We start from the raw sequence: 22,470 nt of genomic DNA on the forward strand, positions 1-22,470 counted from the left end.
TGCATTCTGGGTAGTGACGTCAGACGGTGGCCACTGCTAGCCCCCGTCCACTGTTTTGACACCCAGAAACAGATGAAAACACAGCTAAACAGGTGACGGCGCACCAGAAACACAGATCAAAACACAGCTAAACATTAAGGTGACGGCGCACCTACAAAAAAGTAAAAAAAAAAAAAAAAAAAAAAAGAAAGTACCCCACCATTAAGCATGAACTATAAAAACACCATAAAACTCAGACAGACTAACAGACCACACGTTTCAACTAGCAGATAGCCGATGCTACAATAAAAACCCCAGCCAGATCTGGCGTCATTAAATTAAATAAAGATGTTCTTGCCTATTTGACGCGAAGTCTGCGCCTCCCGTTTCGTCAAAGTCCCGGGCCAGTCCCCTCAGCCTCTGGTCTGTCATCAAACGGTGGACACAGCACCGAGGCCGGTTTTAGGGGGGGCAGGGGTGGGCTATGCCCACCCAAACGTGCATCCTGCCCACCGGCGTCTCCATCCCGGCCAGAGCGGAGAGCGGATGGCGGAGCGCTGCGAGCTCTAGAGCCACGGCTACGCAGTCTACGCAGGAGCCTAATGCACTGGTAAGATGCGCACGACATTGATCATTTTTGCAGATCTCCCGTGCATCACAGAACTTTGATCCAGTTTGCCTGAACCGAGACGTCTTATGGGCTCCCTCGTCAGCTTCCACGGCCGGGAGAGTGCTGCTCATCTATGTTTTAGATACCTGTCCCAGTTAAACTAACGCAGCTTATCTTCCCAGAGCCACCGGTCTACGTCATCGCCCCCAGAATGCATTGCGCAAGTAAAACATGGCGCCTCCCGCAGGTCAAAATATGTGATAAACATTGTAGATTTTTAAAGCAATTAGATTATTTTATGTGTTTCTAACAACATATTTTAGTATAAGAGAACAATTGTGGCTAATTAGGGACTACAAGTCTTAATAACCAGGGTTCCTTTTAACACAATACCAAGCAGGAACAACATCAGCAATAATTTTTGAGAAGCAATTTTTAATGCCCATCAATCTGAGAAGGGTTACAAGGCTATTTCCAAATTATTTGGACTCTTATCATTCTACAGTGCCAACGATTATCTATTTGTGGAAAACTTTCAAAACAGTTTCTTGTCTTCTAACGAGTGGACTACCCATAAAATACATCAGAATTTCAGACCATACAGTGCTCAAAGATACTGCAAAAACCCAAGAGGTATTTCTCAGACTGTTAAAGTCAAGCTTGGCATGTTATGTTAGTGAGAAAACAATCAGAAAACATATCTCCATACCAGGGTTGCTTGAAAGCCAATTATCTATACAGCTTACAAAGGTGTATTAGAACAAACCACAAAATGTGTGTCATTTGGACAGACATGGACATAAAGGATATAATATGAGTATAATACACAGTGCCACACAGAGCCAAAAATAAACACAGGATATCAACAGAAATACTTCATATCAACTGTGAAACACAGAACGGCGGAGGTGTTAAGGCCGGGACACACTAACCCGACGGCCGACCATCAGCAGAAAAAGCAGTCAGGCTGAAAGTCGGCTCTCGTCTCCCCAAGTTGGTCAAAAAATACTCCCGAACACACCAACCCGATGCCAACTAGAACGTACATTCTGCACGTGAGCAAGGCGTAATACGTCCCCATAACTGCAAGCAGCGCTAATCTGTAAGGTCGCACAAAAACAAAAGGAAAAAAGAACAACCTGAAATGAAAATCTCGGAAAATCTCTTTGGGCCCGAGTTTTTAACTGAGCCTGCTGTTTTCACGTCTGAAAGAAGTGAAGAGGAAAATACAATACAATCAAACACAAGCCAAATTCAAACCGATGCAATGATAGAGTGTATTCCAGAGCCGACTCTACATGACGGACATCAGCACGGGTCACACTCGCCCAACTCCAGTCACCGACTTTGCCCGACAGCGACAGTGGATTATCGGGTTGGTGTGTCCCAGCCTTTACCCTTCAATCTAATTTTGTAGGATCTGGTCACCTTGCAGTAATTAAATCAAGCATGCGTTCTTCTGTAAACCAAAGTATTTTAGAGTCAAATGTAAAGCCATCTGTCCAACAGCTAAAGTTTCTAGCACACCAGAATGGCAAAAAATGGTAAGAGGTGAACGGTTTAAATGAGCTCGTCTAGGACTAGACCTCTCTGAAACGCTACAGTAGGACTTAGAGAGCTATGTATAAATGAATGCAAGTAAAACTGAATGCAGTGAAGCAACACTGTAAAGAAGAGTGATGTGATTTGGGACATTAGTTGCATAATGCAGAAATAGATTATTTCAGATTATTATTCCCAAAAACTGTCCAATAAACTTGTGAATCAAGAACTGTACTTTTTTGCACAATGCTTGCACATTTTGGCTTATATTTTGTTCAGTATGCATATCATGTGATCATCGAGGTGCTCAAGTGAGGTCGAATTTAAATAACAATTTACATAATAATAATGACACTGGAATAAAATAATCTACAAATAGTATCTCCACTTGCTTGTAATGAGACTTGAACCATAATGTGACTGATACACCGCACCTTCACCTCAGGCCAATAAAAAATGTTGCTATTCCTCGACTGACCACCGGATGCTGACACCGAAAGTGAGTCAATCTCTACTGACCTCCATGTTCAAATATCCAACTTCCCAGTCGGGTTAAAAAAAACAACATAGAAAGCATTCATCGGCAGCTCCTTAATCTGGGAGTGGTTCTGTACACAGATCTGAATTTTAACAGCTACATTAAGACAGTGGTGAAGTCACACTATTATCACCTAAAGAACGTGTGGAGGATTAAAGGGCCGATGTCTCAGTAGAAAAACTTGGCCATGCTTTTATCTTTAGTAGACTGGACTACTGTTCTCACTAAAACATCCATCAAACAGCTGCAGTTCGTTCAGAACCCTGCTGCCAGGTCCTCACCAAGACCAGGAGGGTGGACCACATAAGTTCCTAGATATTTACACTGGTTTCCTGTCCGTCACAGAACAGATGTTGGTTTATAAATCTCTGAATGGTTCACAGCCAAAATACATCTCTGAACTCCTGGTCCATTGTGACACTACTAGAACCCCCAGGTCGTCTCGGTCATGCCGACCTTCTGTACCCAGAGTTACAACCAAACACAGTGAGGCGGAGTTCAGCTTGTATGCTCCTCCCCTGTGGAACAAGATCCCAGAATGCACCAGGGGCCTGTACTACGAAGCAAGTTCAACATATCCAGGATATCTTTTCCTTATCCAGATTCACTAAGCGGGACAATTGCAATCACGCTAAGCGGTCACACGACGGCGGTTATCAACTCGGTATATCAACCCAGGTTTCTCCAATCTGGATATGAGCGCGTGCACATAAAAGGGGCGGTGTTTTCAGCGCATGACCAATCGCAAGCATGGAGAAGTCCGCTGTCAGAGCCGCTTATTTCAGTAGCGAAGAGCAAACAATAATTTTACGGAAATATGATGAGTATAGGCATATAATACAGGCAAAAAGCAACACAGTTGCAGCTGCAAAATGCAGGAAAAACAGCTGGCAAAAGATCGCTGACTGTATAAATGCGTAAATTCATAGGGATATAAACATATATTTGAATATTCTGGGAATCTTAATCTTAAACTGTAAACCATGATCAGCAATATTAAAATAATAAAAGGCTTGCAATATTTCAGTTGATTTGTAATGAATCCAGAATGTATGACATTTTTTTTGTTTTTGTGTTTGCATTACAGAAAATCACAATATTCTAATTTTCTGAGACAGTCTGTATATATTGGTTCTATAACTATTGTTGTTGACCGATAACTTGTGCTGATGCTGTACCAAAGAATTGGGTTTTTTTATTTATTTTATTTAATTTTTTTATTTTTCAGGAGGGGGGTATTTAGTATTTTAAAGTGACTTCTCAGAATGTTCGAGGGACGAAATTGAAAAGCCCTTTTTTGCTATCCCCTTACAAATGCATCTTCTTTTTCATTTCTTCTTGATTTATTTATTTAATTGGTATTAGTTTTGGATTGACTGTACATCGGATTTTGGGTGATGATTTGTTTTATTTATTCATTGATTGATTTATTTTTTATTTTCTCCTCCACCTCTTTTTTCTTTTTTTCTGGATCGTTCATACAGGTACTCATCAGGGAAAGCAAAGGGGTTTTGGCGGTCCCTGAATACGCGTTCTCTTCGGAGGGATCCTCTCAGGCTCCGCGCACCGAGCTCCACTGGATTCTCTTCGAAAGGGCATGTCATTTTCCAAGAGAGCTGATTGGTCAGTGGGCGGTGCTTTTACACCCGGCGATCTGTATCTCGAACATAACCTGCTCCGGAGCAGGTTAGCGGTTCAGCATAAGTTACCATGGTGATGTGGCCCGCTAAGAAGTGAACCACCGTCGTAGTCCTGAAAACCCAGGGTTAAACCTGAAGTTACCTCGCTAACCCCAAATCCCGCTTCGTAGTACAGGCCCCAGGGCTGCTGAACATTTCCATTGCTTTAAGTCAAGGTTGAAAACCTCTATTTACTACTGCCTTTCATAATCCACCATAATTCACTACAACCTTTTTTTCTTGCACCTCATTTATTATATTCTTTTGTACTTATGTCTTATGTCATCACGCACTACTTATCACCAGTTCATTTGTTTACTGTTGTGTCATTTGTATTGCTGCTTTTATGGATGTTTTATTGTATTTTTAATTGTATTTCTTGTTTTTATCCTGTAAGGTGACCTTGGGTGACGTGAAAGCCGCCTCGAAATAAAATGAATTATTATTATTATTATTATTATTATTATTATTATTATTATTATTATTATTATTATGTCTTTAATTTCTGATTTAAACTCATGCTTTTAAATGAATTTATTTAAAATCTTGCTATTTACACTTTGAATTGTCTTGTACAGGAAATGCGTTGTACCAATAAACCTTCCTTGCCTTGCCTTGCCTTGCCTTGCCTTGCCTTGCCTTGCCTTGCCTTGCCTTGCCTTGCCTTGCCTTGCCTTGCCTTGCCTTGCCTTGCCTTCCTCCGGCCTCAATCAGCTGAAGGAGTTTATAGCCAGATCTAACATTGATTGACATTTAGGTGAGGTGTTCAAGCCAGGTATGGGCCTTTGTGTGCCCTGCCCAAGCACCAATCATCTACCTTAGTGGTTGAGGCTCATTCAGATTTAAGATTCATTGCAGTTCCTCAACTGGTCGCTAGAGGCTGTCAAACTCCATCGAGCTCCATGTTCAAATGTCCAACTTTAGAGCAGAAATAAACACATTTAAAGCCTGGTTCAAAAAACTGTTTTGGTCTCAATCATTTGATTTCACACCATGACAACTCTGAGGGAGGTGATTTTTTTTTTTTGTACCACACAAGGAGAGTTTATGTAAATCGATGCATTTATTTTTAATATGATTGATTGACAGTCGGCTCAGCCAGTGGCCAGATATTATCACTTCGTTATCTGTAATCATCATGCTACAGCGCTTAGGGAAGCAACCAGCCGTTTTTACAAACCCAGCCTTAGCCAAATGCAACTATAATTTTTTATTTCACCACTGAGAACATGCTAAACATTATTTCCTGCTGTAAACATCTGCCGGCAGCCCTGGAGATATTTTGATAGGGATCTGCTGAAGGAAAAGCTAACTTTGATTGACATACTGTGGGCGTGTTCGTGTCATACGACCCATTGATGTTAATTGTTTTATACAGCCCATGATTGAAAACTACCCTTCACACAAACCCATTGGTGATATCAGGGCTCGTATGTCCAGAAGTTTTACGGTGTATAATAAAGCATTAGCATTACTTGGCGTTAATGTGGATCCAGCTGCTATGAGCAGGTGGTGGCTGTACTAGTTTGTGTGTATGTGTTGAAGCAGTTTAAGCTTTACCTTAGTAATTAATTTCTTGGTGAGACTTTGATTTTGGTTTTTGATTGTTGAAAGGTTTGTAGTGTTCGGCTTAGGAATACATTTATTTTATCCTTTGCCAGAGTTGCAGAGAACCGGAAGATAGATTAAAAAGACCAAAACATAACTTCTGTGTTATTGGCTGGCTCACACTCTTACGCAGGCAAACCTGCATGATATGGAGGTATCACCCATGTTTTACGTAGTCTAGCTCTTAATCACTTGAAGTAGTTCCCTTATCTCAAGCATACAGCGACGGAGAGGAGTCAGCCCAGAGCGGTAACTTTTGTACAAGGCCAATTCCACAATTTTTGGAGAGAAAGAAGATGAAGAAGGCTGGGTGATTGGGACCAATCACGGCTCCAACGAAGGGAGGGCTAAGTCTAAACCACATTTCCTCGCCTTCAGTTTAGCCAATTATAATGTAATCATTTATCTAATATTTGCACTTTTGTCAGTATAAAACGATGATGCAGATTCTGTTCTGTGGTCCATCTGGGAGGTCTGCTGAATGGAAAAGGTATGTGTGTAAGTTTACTTTGAATCTCCAATAAGAAAAACGTTAATTGAGAGAAGTTGGTTGTCTTCATTTCCAGAGGTGTCAAGTAACAAAGTACAATTACTTGGTTACTTTACTTAAGTAGAAATTTTGGTTATCTATACTTCACTGGAGTAATTATTTTTCAGACGACTTTTTACTTTTACTCCTTACATTTTCACACAATTATCTGTACTTTTTACTCCTTACATTTTAAAAACAGCCTCGTTACTCTATTTCATTTCGGCCTTTAAAAAAAAACTATCCAGTTAAATTGCGCCATCCGGATAGAGTGAATTTGGTTGTGGTTGTTTCAGATGTTCTTGTCCAGTTTTGTTCTTACATCCGTTGCCCTCAGATTCCTGCAACTAAACTTGGATGTACATTCCAATAAAGGTTAGGATAAATGATAACATGCCTCTGAAGTTTGACTTTTTGCACCATTCCAATACTTATAGGCAACTAGTCATCATATCTTCTGCTCTCTGAAACACATGTTAATGCTCAATAGTACACATATATGGTTCTTTAATATATTTGCATTATACTAAGATGCATTCATTTTCAATGGCTTTTGTCCTTAATGGCTTTTTCCCCCCTTACATTACTTTTACTTTTATACTTTAAGTAGTTTTGAAACTTGAGTAAAAAACTTGAGTTGATACTTCAACTTCTACAGGAGTATTTTTAAACTCTAGTATCTATACTTCTACCTGAGTAATGAATGTGAATACTTTTGACACCTCTGTTCATTTCCAACTACTGTAAGTGTTTTCTTTCTCATATCAACAAACACGCAGGTTTCAAATACCTAAATCTTAACGGAGCTCCACGTCAGCAGGGGGAGCACGTGGCGTAAGAAACCAAACCAGCAACCTCGCGTCGTCATCCTCTTGCGACTGTCTCTGTTTTTGTTTGTTCCGCATCTTCCGCACACGGCAGCAGCAGAGCAGACCGCACATCTGTCCGCACATCTGTCCACATCTTCGACCGGGCTCAAGCACCGTGCAGGGGAGCTGTCTGCTGCGGGGAAGCAGCTCGGTCCAACATGGCCAAACCGAGCGATCTGAAGAGCTCCCTCGAGTCTTCCTTGAACCAGATCTTTAAAGCGACCGTGAACGACATCCTGGACTCGGTGGACCGGAGCCTGTCGGAGTACCAGGGCGCAGTTCGGAGGATCCAGTCCGAAAACGAGGGCCTGAAGAGGCTGCTGTTTGCGCAGAGCAGCGCGGAGTCTGCTCCTGCTCCAAGAGGTATGCTCTGGTTTACTGGACCCTGATCCTGATCCGGACCAGAGGCGAGATTAAATACAATAACAGTACAGACTGCTGCAAAGAGGGAGCGCTTATACATAAACAGGTTGCTTGCAGTAGTAGCTATTACACTATAATTTAGTAAAGGTAATGTACATTGAGCTATAGCCTACGTATACATTTTAATGCCAATAAAATGGTCAATTCTTTATAAAGTAAAATGTATACATATGGTTCCCTAAACATTTTATAAAGCAAGTTCATGAAAACGTTGGTTCACATTAGGGCTATGCGATTTATCCAATTTTTTTTTTTTGTGATCAAATTTTTATTTCTCTTTTTCCTTTTTCTGAAAAAACAACATGGTGCAAAAAAAAAAACACCAATACATAACAACAAAAAATGAATAGATAAATGTAATAACAAAAAAAAAAACAAATGCAAAAAAAAAAAGTAATGCCCATATTATTAAGTATAACAATGCAAAATTAACACATAAATTAAGAGCAAAAATAAATAAATAAATAAGTGAAAATAAAATCATAAACCCAGACATTACCCACCCACCCCCTGGATCCTAGCAGCTTTAAATCACATCAATGTGTTTATAATATAACTTTTAACATGGCATACTTAGTTTTCCTTTATCACACTAAGGACACATTAGGGCCGTGCGATTTATCCAATTTTAATATTGATTTCAATTTTAGCTCAAGTAAATAATTGAAAAACTAGTTTATTTGCCACATATTTAGTCATGAAGTCTGAAAGACGTGTATTATCGGCTAAGACTTTACTTGTCCATTGGTGAGAAATTAATTTAGCTTTTTTGGGTAACAAAGTTTTTTTTAGTGAAGAAATAAGTGATATGTGATTATTTGAGCAGGTTCAACAGATTTTGCTCTGTTGGCATGAATAATTTAAAATGTTTTCCGATTTTTTTTTTATTATCATGATAATAAAGTTGAATAAAAAAAGTCTAATTCTGCAGCAAAAGCAGACGTTTCATGTTCCCAAATAGTATATTTTGGTGAAAAATAACACAGACCTCCAAGAACACACAAATCTGAACTCCGTTATACAGTAATGATTGTTAAAACAATATAAAAAATAAAATGTAGTTTTAATTTAAAAAATCTAATCCAATGGGGCACGGTGGCGCAGCTGGTAGTGCAGCCGTCTCACAAGAAGGTCCTGGGTTCAATTCCCGGGGGGGACCCTGTGGGCGCTGAGTGCGTGTTAAGTTCCTCCATGACCTCAGCACCCACACCCTGGGTGGGGTTGGTGAAAGGGCCTTTCTGTGTGGAGTTTGCATGTTCTCCCCGTGTTCCCTTGGGTAGCTAATGTGAGCTACCCTCACAAAAACAAGCAGTCCTGGGCTATACATGCCCCCGCTGGGGACAGATGGGGTGGGAGGATCTGGCCGGAATAACGTGATCCTTCCACGTGCTACGTCCGGCCAGAGAAGCCTCACCCTTTCTGGTGAAAAGAAGCGGCTGCTTCACTCCTCAGGCAAGGAGGAGACCTGAGCTCAGTGCAGGCCCTCCCGGGGTTGGTAGAGGGAGCAATGCCCAGGACTGACTTAGGTAGGAGCACTGGGTGATAAAATGGGGAACAAATCGGGATAAAAAAATAAATAAATAAAGATCAAACTCCAAACTTTATACCTTTTCCTCGCACATGTTTATACATTAAGACATCTATATCTATATCGACATCTTCATGTCCTGAACAAGACAATCAAATCCAATGGGACACGGTGGCGCAGCTGGTGGCGCAGCTGGTAGTGCAGCCGTCTCACAAGAAGGTCCTGGGTTCGATTCCCGGGGGAATTGAGTGCGTGTTAAGTTCCTCCATGATCTCAGTGCCCACACCCTGGGTGGGGTTGGCAAAAGGGCCAGTGAAAATAAGAAAATCTAAAATAAGAAAAAAAATCAGAGAGAGAATAGTAAAAAGATAAATGTTTAAATGCCACAGTACTATAGAAATGCACAGCAATCAGTATAAGTATGCTCCCAAAGATGTAAAAATATAGAAAATGTCAGGTTAAATTCTCACAATTGAGAAATTAATCATACCTAATTTCCAGTTTAATTGTTTCACAAACAGCTGCAATAAAAATGTAATAATTCAATTCAATTTTATTTATATAGCGTCAAATACAACAGATGTTGTCTCTAGATGCTTTCCAGAGATCCAGAACATGAACATAAACATGAACATGAACATGAACATGAACATGAACATGAACATGAACATAAACATAAACCCCCGAGCAATTATTATATAAACAATGGCAGGTAAAAACTCCCATAGTGGGAGAAAAACCTTAATAATGTCATGGTTGTGGTTAGTAATGTGGCAGTTACATATTTGCATGATAATGTGCCAAGGATGAGGTTGTTGTTTTTTCTTTTCATACTTTTTTAACACTGTTTAAATATTAATTAAATATTTTAGTTGCGTGAAGTGTAACGACTATAACATAGTCTGTCTCCTGTTCTTTATTCTGTCTGTGAATTTTCAGATTCGTGTGAACAAGATGTTGCTGAACAGTTTTCTGTGTCTGAATGGATCAACCAGCCCCTCAGCTCCACCCAGGGTACGTTCAAGGTGTCCATATGCAGCAGTGACAAGAAGAGCTCCAGGAAGAAAGGTGAAAGCAAGACAAGGAAGAGCAGCTGCCCTGCCTCCGTTTTTCTGCAGACAGATCAAACTGTAGAACAACCAGTTGTCAATGAATCTGTCAGAACACCAATTTCTGTAAAAGTAGAGCCTGACCTGGATGAAAGCAGGGCTATTGACCTCTCCCAGACATCACTGCTTCTCAATTTGGTGATGAAGCCTATAAAAATAGAGTGCTCAGAGGTCAGTTGCGATGCTTACAAACATGAATCGACATCTCCATGTCCTGAACAAGACTGTGGAGGCAGTGACAGTGATGTTAAAGTCACCATTGTTCCTGACAGCTACATGCAGGATGAACATTTTATCAAGACAGAAGACGAGGAGGAGAATAAACTGCTGACGTATAGCGAAGGCGACAGTGTGTACACATTGAGATGTAATCAAGAATCTGAAGTAGATACAGATGTAGCAAGCAGAGAAGACGTGGAGCCAGAGGGAGTGAGCACAACAGAAAATGAGTCGCTCACTCCTGCTGCAGCTGAGAACTTTTTTCAATGTCCTACCTGTCCCAAGACATTTAGCCAAGAAAACTCCCTAAACGCCCACATCAAGACTCACAGAAATGAAAAATCTCACCTGTGCAACACCTGTGGAAAGCGCTTCAGCCGGGCCGACCTCCTCAAATCCCACAAGCGCATCCATACAGGGGAAAGACCCTACAGCTGCAACATGTGCAGTAAAAATTATGCCCATCCCAGTCAGCTGAGGGTACATAAACGGCTCCATACTGGAGAGAAGCCGTATTCCTGCTCGTACTGTGGGAAACGCTTCAATGAGCACAACCAGCTCAAAGTCCATTTGCGGACTCACACCGGCGAGAGACCGTACAGCTGCCAGCAGTGCGGCAAGACCTTCAGCAACGCAGGAAATCTGCGGATACACGAAAGGATTCACACCGGCGAGAGGCCGTATTGCTGTGCCCAATGCGGCAAAAGATTCAACGGCTTGGGGGACTTGAAAACACATTATAGGATCCACACGGGAGAGAGGCCGTACAGCTGCGAACTGTGTAAGAAGACTTTCAGCCAGGCAGGCCATCTCACCATACACATGCGGATGCACACGGGAGAGAGGCCGTACGGCTGCGATGAGTGCGGCAAGAAGTTTACAGTAGCCAGTAGCCTTAAGCTGCACCAGAGGACTCACACGGGAGAGAAGGAGTACACCTGCTCATACTGCAGCAAGAGCTTCAGCAGATCTGGTCACCTGAAGAGACACGAGCTGGTCCACACCAAAGAAAAGGTGTTCCTCTGTAACCAGTGTGGGAAGACCTACACCGATCAGTCTTCCCTTCATAAACACCTCAAGATGCATGCTGCAAAGGAGCAGAAAGCACAGAGTGAAGGGCGTGTGACTGAGACTGATACAAACCCTGCTCAAGCCTCTTCATCTGAAACACTTTCCAACATAAAAGAGATTAAGACCAAATAGTTGGAGATGAGTAAATATGGGTTGGAGAATGGTTCATGTACGTGCTCTTATATAATAATATGTGAATTTTCTAGTATTTATCAGACCATTAAACATACATTATGTGGTTGGTGAAAGGGCCTTTCTGTGTGGAGTTTGCATGTTCTCCCCGTGCTCCCTTGGGTAGCTAATGTGAGCTACCCTCACAAAAACATGCAGCAGTCCTGGGCTACACATGCCCCCTCTGGCCAACCGGGGACAGATGGGGTGGGGAGGATCCCACCCTGTCTGGTGAAAAGAAGCGGTCGGTTCACTCCTCAGGTTAAGGAGGAGACCTGAGCTCAGAGCAGGGCCCTCCCAGGGTTGGTAGAGGATAGCAATGCCCAGAACTGTCACTTAGGTAGAGCACTGGGTGATAAAAATGGGGGAAAAATCGGGTATAAAAATAAAAAAAGATAGAAATAAAAAAACGCTGACTCCCAGGTCAAGTTAGACACCTTCCTTACACATTTTTACTCTGAAATGATAAAACAAACAACCAGTAGGGGTCAGTATGGACCCTTTAATCCCTGATTATTCTTTCCTTATGTAAAATAGAACTGTTATAGACCATAGTCACATTTTTAAGATAACTGATCATGTCTACATAAGTGTAATTATTGTCATGAGTCCTTTGTATGAAACAGCTGGGGAAAACTAACAGTGTCATGTTTCCACATTGTTTTCCGCCTTTTGGTAGAGTTGACTAACTGATAGAGCTGTCACTTTTGATTGTTATTTTTAAAAGTGTGCACCTTTGATGCATTTTGGACAATTCATTGCTCCTATGTGCAATTTTTGTTGAAAAACCCCAAAAGCTTAACTGATATTTTTCATAATTTATTGTCTTGTATTAATTTCCAAAACATGACTCTTTGTGATGGTTGTGTGAATTATTACATTATTAGAAGCTTTATAATAGTTTAATTGCATTATACATTGACAAAGAAACTCTTGTTAAATTAATAGTTGCAATTATTTGTATGTATATTAATCTTAGAATATACTTAAACAACCCTAGCTCTGCTCAAGATCATTTTCTTGAGCATACAAGATAACAAATAACTAATCAGCATACACTTAATTAATATGATGCTATATATAAATAAACTGTAAGTTCAGAAGTCTGATCAGTCAAGCTGACAACAATCTATTAGTGTAAAAATGTAAGTGATAATTCTGTGACTTTGAGTATGAATTAGAAATTGACCTGCCTTCAGATTACTGGCTGTTCTGTAAGTGATGCTGAGTTCAGCTAATGTGTATCATCCAGATGCTGTGTTTGTGTTTGCTCACTCAAAAACCAGCAAATATTTGTCCTTCACTTTCAATGTCCTATCTGTGTAAATGGTCACCTGTAGCAAAGGGATATCATGTACTGAGTTTTTACTAATGGACTTATAATGTGGTGATGATGTCTTCTGTCTAAATTAAAAATGATGTATGATTTCTATGCTTTTTACAGTATTTATTTTTTCCAGTGTGTACCAGTTAATCATTCCCAAAGTTAGAACCATAACCCACGGTGAGGCATCATTTCATTACTACTGTTCTTGTTATTTTAACCCAGGTCTTATGGTTTTAAGTTGTTCTTGTGTTTGTTTTAGCATGTCTTGCTTTCTGAACCTACTTTTAGGATTTTATGTTATACTTTTAAACTCTTTTAGTGTGTATTTTAACCCCATAGCCTATTTTATCCTGCTTTCTTGTAGCTTCTAGCTCCAGTGTTTCCTCATGGGGAGCCTCCATGCTGGGAGTGACTCTGGCCTGCAGGGGGTCGTCCTGGTGATCGTTCTGGCCTGGATGGGTGTGGAGCTCTGCACCACGGCTTCACCGCTGTGGTGTGGACTCCTCTATCCGTCCGGGCCGGGATGGTCTCATCACCCCTTGTGGTTGTGGGTGATGAGACCTCCTGGCGTGGATGACTCCCTGATACCGTTTCCTCACCTGGATCCTCAGTGCTCAGCCGTGCGTGCGTGCGTGCGTGCGTGCGTGCGTGCGTGCGTGCGTGCGTGCGTGCGTGCGTGCGTGCGTGCGTGCGTAAGGGGAGGGGGGGGCATTATTAAGTTTTATGTTTTATGTAAAGCGCTTTGCGTTGCATTTTTTATTTTGTATGAAAAGCGCGATACAAATAAAGGTTGATTTGATTTACTTTGAACGTGATATGCTTCCTAAAAAGACACTGCATGCAATGTACCATGCACGCATACCGTGTTCAAAGCATTTCACTTATTGCATTCATTATTTATATTTTTTTCTTTTTTTTTAAGTTAATAGATAAAACTATATTAATCTGGCTGTTCTTCGTTCGGACTAACTTGGGGAAAAAAGCTTTTAGTTTCTCTGCACCCTCTGCGTGGAATACCCTCCAACTTGAACTAAAAATGCCTGAACTTGTGTCTTTTGAAGCCTTTCGCTCACTTTTTAAAAACCGACAACGAGAATCCTTTCGGCAGTGCCTGTGTTTTTAAACTACATGTGCCCTTGTTCTTAAATTTTTAATTATTTCTGAAGTTGTTGTTTTTTTTACATATTATTGAAGTCACCACTATTGCACTTTATTTGCTAAACAGTTTGCCCTCTCATTTTAATGTTTATTACGTGATTGCTGTTATTTGTGTGTGGACGTGTGCTGCTGCCTTCCTTGGCCAGGTCACCCTTGAAAAAGAGGTCTTGACCTCAATGGGTCTTTTTATCTGGTTAAATAAAGGTGAAATAAAATTTAAAAAAAATAACATTGTCGTTTTAGACACTTCCATAATGAGCATTGTCTCCTTGGTTCTTCATGGATTCTGTCCAGATTATCGTTTTCTCAGTCCAAGACGTCCAGAGTCGGATCTGCATATTGAGTTAATTAGTGATATAACTGTGGCTGTGAGTGAGAGCGTTGTCTGATGTCTGCCTCTCCGTAGTTTTCCTGTGATTGATTGGTAACATATTCAAGTCACTGGGGATACAATCCAGTGAGAACTTTCACAACATGAGATTAAGTGAAGGATTAGCAGAAGTGCTGATATTACCCATAAATCATTAAAAACCGTCCTATAAGAACTCAGCAATTTGAGATGCACCACAAAATAAATTTCTTGTCACTAAAGTTTTCTTTAGTAGTTTTCTTCCAAATCAGACATTTTTGCTTATTTTATTCAGACAAGAAAATATACTGTATATTCATAATTATTTAAAAAAATACATCTGTAAATATGACACATAAAGCTGCTGAAGATTTACCTAGTTTATGCCTTTTATGCCACACAAACAGGCATTACTATTCTATATGCAACAAGTGCATTTGTATATGCTCAGGATCAGCATAAAGACATGATACATTTTCTGAAATATTTCAGAAAATATTCAGTATGGTTTAATCAATATATACTGACAAGAACAAGATAACATTTTAGTTTTGATGCATGTTCATTAAACAACAAAGTCACCTCAATATTTAGTCTCATGTTTGAGCTGAGATTTCTGCAAAAATGTGTCATGTACTTGATTGACATTATTTTATAATAGAGATATAAATAGTGCCGAATTGCTCGCTACGTTCAGCTCATGAATCACATCGAGAGGATTTAGTCCTAATCCAGTTGGCCCAGGTTCAGATCTCAGTCTGTGGCCCTTTGCATATCTGCTGTTTTTTATTTTCTTTTAATAAAGGCCACTATAGTCATCCAATTTTTCAAAAATGTGTTTTAAGTTTTAATGATAATTTTGAATTTGAATTTTAAAACTCAAGCGGTTACAGTGGTTACAGAATTGCATGACATAGTTAAGCTACAGTACGTTGTCACAGAAGTAAGCATTTCAGAAATTGACCCACAATGATTTACTAAATGCTAAAACAAAAGCAGGCTTTAGAAGAGAGCTATGAAAAAGACAAAAAGAAAGACAGAGGACAGTACCACCAGCTGAGTAGTCGATTATTTTGTAATGTACTTCAGAGTTTTTCAGAACAAACTTGATTATGACACAGCTGTTATCTGAAACCATCGTTTTCAAAAGCTGCTGCCACACAATGTCTATTTTTTACTATGACAGACAGAGACATGCAGAACACATCTGGTTCAACCATTCGCAGGAATGAAAACTCATGCAGCCAAGATGTCAAATGGCATCTGTTTAGGCATGATTATGATAAGAATTTGTGGTGCGTCTTGTTTCTTTCTTTCTTGAAATTTTGAAAACCCTGCCCATAGGAATATATGTACTTTATGACCCTCCCAGTGTTTTGAACTATGCAGCACCAGTAGCTTTGGTCTGAAGGGCCATTATGCCACGTTTCTGTATGCCCTCTGAAAATACATGCTCCCTGTGTGACGGACGGAGGTATGGGTTTAACTATTGTCCTGTGTTAGCATTCTGTTACCATCTCCCATGTTAACGGGTCGGTTTTGACCCATGTTTTAAATCATCTCTAAAATACACTAAAAGCAATTATCCATCATCCAATTTGTTTATCATCTCTTTGTTACGTTGTTAGGCTTCCTTATCCATGAAAATATTGGTTTTAATACTTTTTGTGTGGGCCTCTGGGCCTTTTTTTGTTAGTATAGCCCTGGATTTCAATTTTAAAAACTGGTAAAATGAGCCTCAAGAGAATCATATTAATAAATAAAAGGTTGTTGTGTTACCTGGCTATTACTGAGAGATTTTAGAACACATCTTTTAAATACATTTGTTTCATTTATTTTTTCATTTTAATATTATTAACTATAGTAACATCTATGGTGTTATGGGTCAATTTCGACCCATATACATTTACCTCAAGGAAATGGAAAAAAAAAAAGTATTTTTTCAGCAATAGAACTTTAAAAAATTGTTACAAGTGATATTGTGACCCTGCAGGCCAGTAGTCAAATCAAGGACCACACGTTTTCCTTGGTTCTTCTCAGGGATGCCACTCACATTTTTGCCTATGTAAATCTGTAGGTTCCAGGCATAGCTGTTTTTGGCATCGCAGGCTGCCCAGATTTTTATGCCGTACTTCCCTGGCTTACTGGGTATGTATTGCCGGAAGGGGCATTTTCCTCGGAAAGGGAGAAGACGTTCATCCACTGTCACCTCTGGCCCTGGGTTGAACATCAGTGGAAGGAGCTGCACCCATTTCTCCCTGACATCCCTGATGGGGGCAAGCTTGCCAGATCTTGCTCTGGTATCCCTGTTGTCAAATCTGAGGACTCATGATATCATTCGAAAAGTCTGAAGTGAAATTGTTGCCCGGAAAATATTTCTGCCTGTCGATGCATCATTATGAGTGGCCTCATTGCAGGATCTGTACACTCCAGCAAGAAGAAGAACACCAATATAAGCATCCAGGCATTCCTCATCCATGTCATGTGGACCTTTTTCCCTTCAAGGTTTGTCATGGCAATTATGACTCTTTTTATTGACAATGGCATAAATAGCTCAAGACATGTTTTGATATTTCTGACTCTTGTCAAAGCAAACCTTGTGATTCCAGGGGGCTTTTTGATGAGATTTTGCCATGTACATCTTGAGGTACTGAGCTCCAAAGTATCTTTCCATTTTTGGACTTGAATTTTTCACCAGGAGAAGCTTCAGCACCAGTGACCTCCTCGTCAGACTCACCAGATGTGTCAGTATCTTCTGGATGATACTCCACATCATCTTCCTCCTCAGAATCCTGCTCCTCTGCATCACTACGCTGCTCATTGTCGTCTCTTTCATTTTCAACAAAAATATAGTCCAGAACTTGGCTTACTGTAAATCTTCTTCTCATCTTTGCATGCTGCAAACTGGAGATGTGCACTCTGCAAGTGAAATGAGTGAATTGACCCTACATGTCTGGACATGCTCGACTTTATTTGTTTTGTTTATGTGCAGGTAAACTGGAAAACAAAAATCCAAAATGAGAATCCACTGAAGCTCACATGACTGGGAGAGGAGCTGGCTGTCTGACAGTGCACTTATGATTTCAGTTTTGGCTCTAATTATTGCTTCATAAGCTTATTTTATATACCGGGTCGAAATCGACCCTAACCCCACAAAGGTAACAATTTCAACCAGAGCATTTTATAATTTAGTGAAAAAAGTTTAGTGAATTTAAAACCTAAGAACGGGTCGGTGGTGACCCTAAAAACAGACTGCTCAGTGCTTGAACACCTGCTAGTGACTGAGGAGCAATTATATTTACAGCAGCCTACTTTTGTACCCTTTGAAGTTTCACTTTATAGCCAAACAATTCATTTTCTCAAAGTAACCTGCCTAACTATTAATGGTTTTCCAGTGCAAGCAAGCACAGCACACATTATCTCCAAAATCCAAGACACAAATTCATATAATGAATTATTTCTACTTGCTTCTGCCCGTTCACTTTATATTTATCTATTTTTTTTCTTTACATATCTTGCACTTTATACAAGGACCAGTACCTGGGATGAAGCATCTGTAATTTCATTGTTATGAAATATGAACAATGACAATAAAGAATCTTGAATCTTGAATCATGATGAGTCTCCATCATCTCTGACATTATTTGCAAAACTAATTTTCCCTGTAATGAGTTGGCATTAGCAATGTTAGCATTGTTAGCAAGGGGTGCAACAACCCATCCATAAAGAGCTGCACTTTCTTGCATTGAACACCAGGGGCATCATCCATATTTCATATGGATTGACATAAGGGAAGTTAAAACGAATGATTCAGTGCATGCAAGGTAAAACACACTAGAAGGATGAATTTTTCCAACTACCCCAGAGATTACAGAGGTTCCCATAGAAAATGATATACTACTGGACATCATGTCCAAGGGTTGAATGAATGAATGAAAAAAAATTTATTGGTCACCACCAAGCATGAACACTTAGGTCACGACCAAAGGGGCAGGGCTGAAGCCTCGGCTTATGAATGCCCCCCCTTCTTACATATAAATATAAATAAATACAACAAATGAATAATAGCTAACAACAACAAAAAACATATGCATATTTACATGCATACCTAACTACTTACGTACTAACATACGTAGCTACACATATATCCATACATGTACATACATATATACGAGCACATTACATATCCACATACATATGTAGGCCTACACTACACATGCTTACACTTACATACATGCCTGTATCTGCACACACATATGTTAAAAAAAAGGATTATTTAAATTATTATAAAAATGATACTCAATATACCCATCCTTTTGTTTCCTTTCTTTATGCCATCATTCCATTACCCGGGAACAAGTCTGTACTTATCCATCATCATGTCTTTATACCTTTTTTTTTTAAATTCAACACATTTTTGCTATATTTTAATTCTTCTGGCAATGCGTTCCATAACCTCACTGGTTAAGCACTAATTAGATTTTTGAAGAAGCAAGATTGTCCATATTGGTTGGATTGCTAAAATCCTTCAGTCAGCATGCGATAAAAACTACATGTGTTATGATATAGGCTATCATGTATTATGGGAGCCTAGATGCTGAAAACAATGCAAGAAAATAATTTATTCTCTTGTATTTTGCAGCTGCTGAAGAGTCATTAAACTTTTCCATCAAATAAAATGTATAAAAAAACAAAACATTGTTGAACTTGTTCCTACTGACTAGGTGTCTCGCTAGTCTGGCAACAGTTAGGTTTCCATGTTAGGGTTCTTTTGGACAGGTAGAGCAATGGCTGTATGGTGCTGCTGAAGTCCATCAAGCCGAAGGCAATATAGTGAATGTAGCAGCGAAACACGTCAAAAGAAAAGTAGGTTTGGAATGGGAACAGTGCGACTGGTGGGAAGTAGTTGAACACAATGATGGCCAGAATAATTAGGACCATTTTAAAGGCTCTCTTCTTCACAGGGTGCATGTCATCTCTGCCAGGCCCAGACCGCCACAGCGCCCAGAGAATCACTATGTTGCAAAACCCCATGAAGGCAAATGTCATGAGGATCATTGCTGTAAAGACTATCTCGAAGTTGTCAATGTTACCAACACATTTAGCAGCAGCGTACGCTAGAATAATCACCCAGACCACAAAGGCTAGGACTCTCCTGTGATGACGGTCCTTGAACTCAGTGAAGGTGACAGGGTGGATCACTGCCATATAGCGGTCCAGGCAGATGCAAGAAAGAAAGAGTGGCGAGAAGTCCTTGATGCCATAGAAGAAGCGCAGGACGTACCAGGTGCTGCTGGTTGTATGGAAAACTATGCTGACCAGCTCTAACGGAGGAATGAGACAGAAGAACAAATCTAGAACTGCCAGATGCATGATGAAGATGTCGGAGGTGGAGGAGTCGCTCCTGTCTTTGTTAATCTGCCACAGCACCATGAGGTTGGCTGGGATGCCCAGGAACATGTTCATGAACTGTAGACTGAGATACCAAATAAGAACAGCCGGCATATGGTTGCATTCCTCATAGATTGTCTTCTCGGCACCAGTGAAGTTTTGCGCTTTGTGAAAGATATAGAGCACAGTGGAGTTGAAGTATAAAACTCCCATGGCAGCTGGTCCGATCAGTCAGAGTGCAAAGATCTGTTCAGAAAACAAATGAGACAGGAAAAATGTTCAGTTCAGCTAGACAATACAACTAATAAAAGTTTTACAGGGTTGATTTTCTGTATCAGGACAAAAACCATCTTGTTATTTTTAGGTATTAACCTTTGTCCTGTGTTTGCATTCTGTTACCATCTCCGATGTTAACGGGTCGGTTTTGACCCGTGTTTTAAATCATCTCTAAAATACACTACAAGCAATTATCCATCATCCAATTTGTTTCTCATCTCTTCGTTACATTGTTAGGCTTCCTTATCCATTAAACATATTGGTTTTAATACTTTTTGTGTGGGCCTCTGGGCCTTTTTTTGTCAGTATAGCCCTGGATTTCAATTTTAAAAACTGGTAAAATGAGCTTCAAGAGAATCATATTAATAAATAAAAGGTTGTTGTGTTACCTGGCTATTACTGAGGGGTTTTATAACACATCTCTTAAATAAATTTGTTTCATTTATTTTTTCATTTTAATATTATTAACTATAGTAACATCTATGGTGTTATGGGTCAATTTCGACCCATATACATTTATCTCAAGGAAATGGAAAAAAAAGAATTTTTTCAGTAATAGAACTTTAAAAAATTGCCACAAGTGATATTGTGACCCTGCAGGCCAGTAGTCAAATCAAGGACCACATGTTTTCCTTGGTTCTTCTCAGGGATGCCACTCACATTTTTGCCTGTGTAAATCTCTAGGTTCCACCAGGCATAGCTGTTTTTGGCATTGCAGGCTGCCCAGATTTTTATGCCGTACTTCCCTGGCTTACTGGGTATGTATTTCCGGAAGGGGCATTTTCCTCGGAAAGGGAAAAGACGTTCATCCATTGTCACCTCTGGCCCTGGGTTGAACATCAGTGGAAGGAGCTGCACCCATTTCTCCCTGACATCCCTGATGAGGGCAAGCTTGTCAGATCTTGCTCTGGTATCCCTGTTGTCAAATCTGAGGACTCGTGATATCATTCGAAAAGTCTGAAGTGAAATTGTTGCCCGGAAAATATTTCTGCCTGTCGATGCATCCCAGCAGTTATGATTTCAGTTTTGGCTCTAATTATTGCTTTATAAGCTTATTTCATAACCGGGTCGAAATCGACCCTAACACCACAAAGGTAACAATTTCAACCAGAGCATTTTATAATTTAGTGAAAAAAAATGTTTGGATATTATTTTGTTGAAATAGAGGTTCCTGACAAAGTCAAAAAGCCTTGATGCAATAAACGCATTTTTGTGGTAGTTTTATGAATTTAAAACCTAAGAACGGGTTGGTGGCGACCCTAACAACAGACTGCAACCTCAATGTGTTGCAGAAAAAAATGAACGCAACACATGACCTATTACACCGTGTCATGATTTCTTTTTAAATGTAAAAACGAAACCAAAATGCAGAAGCAACCTGCTCATTGTCTCCACAGGAATGTAAAGAGTAAGTACTGTATCAGCCACTTGCTGCTATCAAATGTATTTAATTCCCTAATCACCAGCAAGCGTGAACACCTCGATAAAAAGGTTTTGGTACTGAGATATTCCGGTGTGTGTTAACACTGCCAAATAGGAAAGACATCAACAATGATTTTAGATAAGCAATTGCTGCTGCCTATCGGAGAAGGGGCATTTGGTTATAAAAACTTGGATAGACAAGAGAGAAATGGAGATATATTTGAGTGTCATATACAATGACACACAGAATATCATCGTAAAAAAACTAATATCAGCTATGAAGTGCAGAGGTGGAGGGGTAATGATTTGGTCTTATTTTGCAGACACAGGACACAGGGAAAAACACTAAAGGAATTAAAAAAACAGGTTTGGGAGATGGAGATAGATGTTAAGGCTTCTTTTAAATATGCAATATCTTGGTAAAGCTTGATAATATAGTATATATTCTGTTTAAATACGTGTATTTGTATTAAAAAAATACCTTTGATCTATATCCTAGATACATTTGTACCTTTTATCTGTATCCCACTGCTGCTGCAACAATGCCATTTTTCCATCCAAACATGATAAATACAATGAGTTTCTAATTTTTACACTTTAACACCTAAGTCTCAGATGTTCATCTGCAAAATCGTCATCAAGATAAAGTTTGTTTATGTTTTTTGTTTTTGA

At 39.9% G+C, this 22,470-nt stretch overlaps 2 protein-coding genes across 2 annotated transcripts; one reads left to right on the top strand and one right to left on the bottom strand.

The window, feature by feature from the left end:
* Positions 1-7,323: 7,323 nt before the first annotated feature.
* Positions 7,324-13,664, top strand: LOC133455195 (zinc finger protein 479). The gene is made up of 2 exons (XM_061734113.1): positions 7,324-7,717; positions 10,245-13,664. The coding sequence occupies exons 1-2, from the start codon at positions 7,513-7,515 to the stop codon at positions 11,834-11,836; spliced, it is 1,797 nt and encodes a 598-aa protein (XP_061590097.1). The 5' UTR covers positions 7,324-7,512; the 3' UTR covers positions 11,837-13,664.
* A 5,758-nt stretch (positions 13,665-19,422) lies between these two features.
* hcar2 (hydroxycarboxylic acid receptor 2-) lies at positions 19,423-20,313 on the bottom strand. Its single transcript, XM_061733173.1, has one exon. It carries the CDS (start codon positions 20,311-20,313, stop codon positions 19,423-19,425), a length of 891 nt encoding a protein of 296 aa, XP_061589157.1.
* Positions 20,314-22,470: the final 2,157 nt, after the last annotated feature.

Source organism: Cololabis saira, chromosome 11, assembly GCF_033807715.1.
Source record: "Cololabis saira isolate AMF1-May2022 chromosome 11, fColSai1.1, whole genome shotgun sequence".
Classification (NCBI taxonomy): domain Eukaryota; kingdom Metazoa; phylum Chordata; class Actinopteri; order Beloniformes; family Belonidae; genus Cololabis; species Cololabis saira.

What these genes read in the sequence shown, in the direction of transcription:
- LOC133455195 (XM_061734113.1), top strand. Translation starts at nt 7,513, where the DNA reads ATGGCCAAACCGAGCGATCTGAAGAGCTCCCTCGAGTCTTCCTTGAAC. An exon ending in GTCTGCTCCTGCTCCAAGAG is followed by an intron (nt 7,718 to 10,244) that starts GTATGCTCTGGT and finishes GTGAATTTTCAG; the next exon opens with ATTCGTGTGAACAAGATGTT.
- hcar2 (XM_061733173.1), bottom strand. Translation starts at nt 20,313, where the DNA reads ATGGGAGTTTTATACTTCAACTCCACTGTGCTCTATATCTTTCACAAA.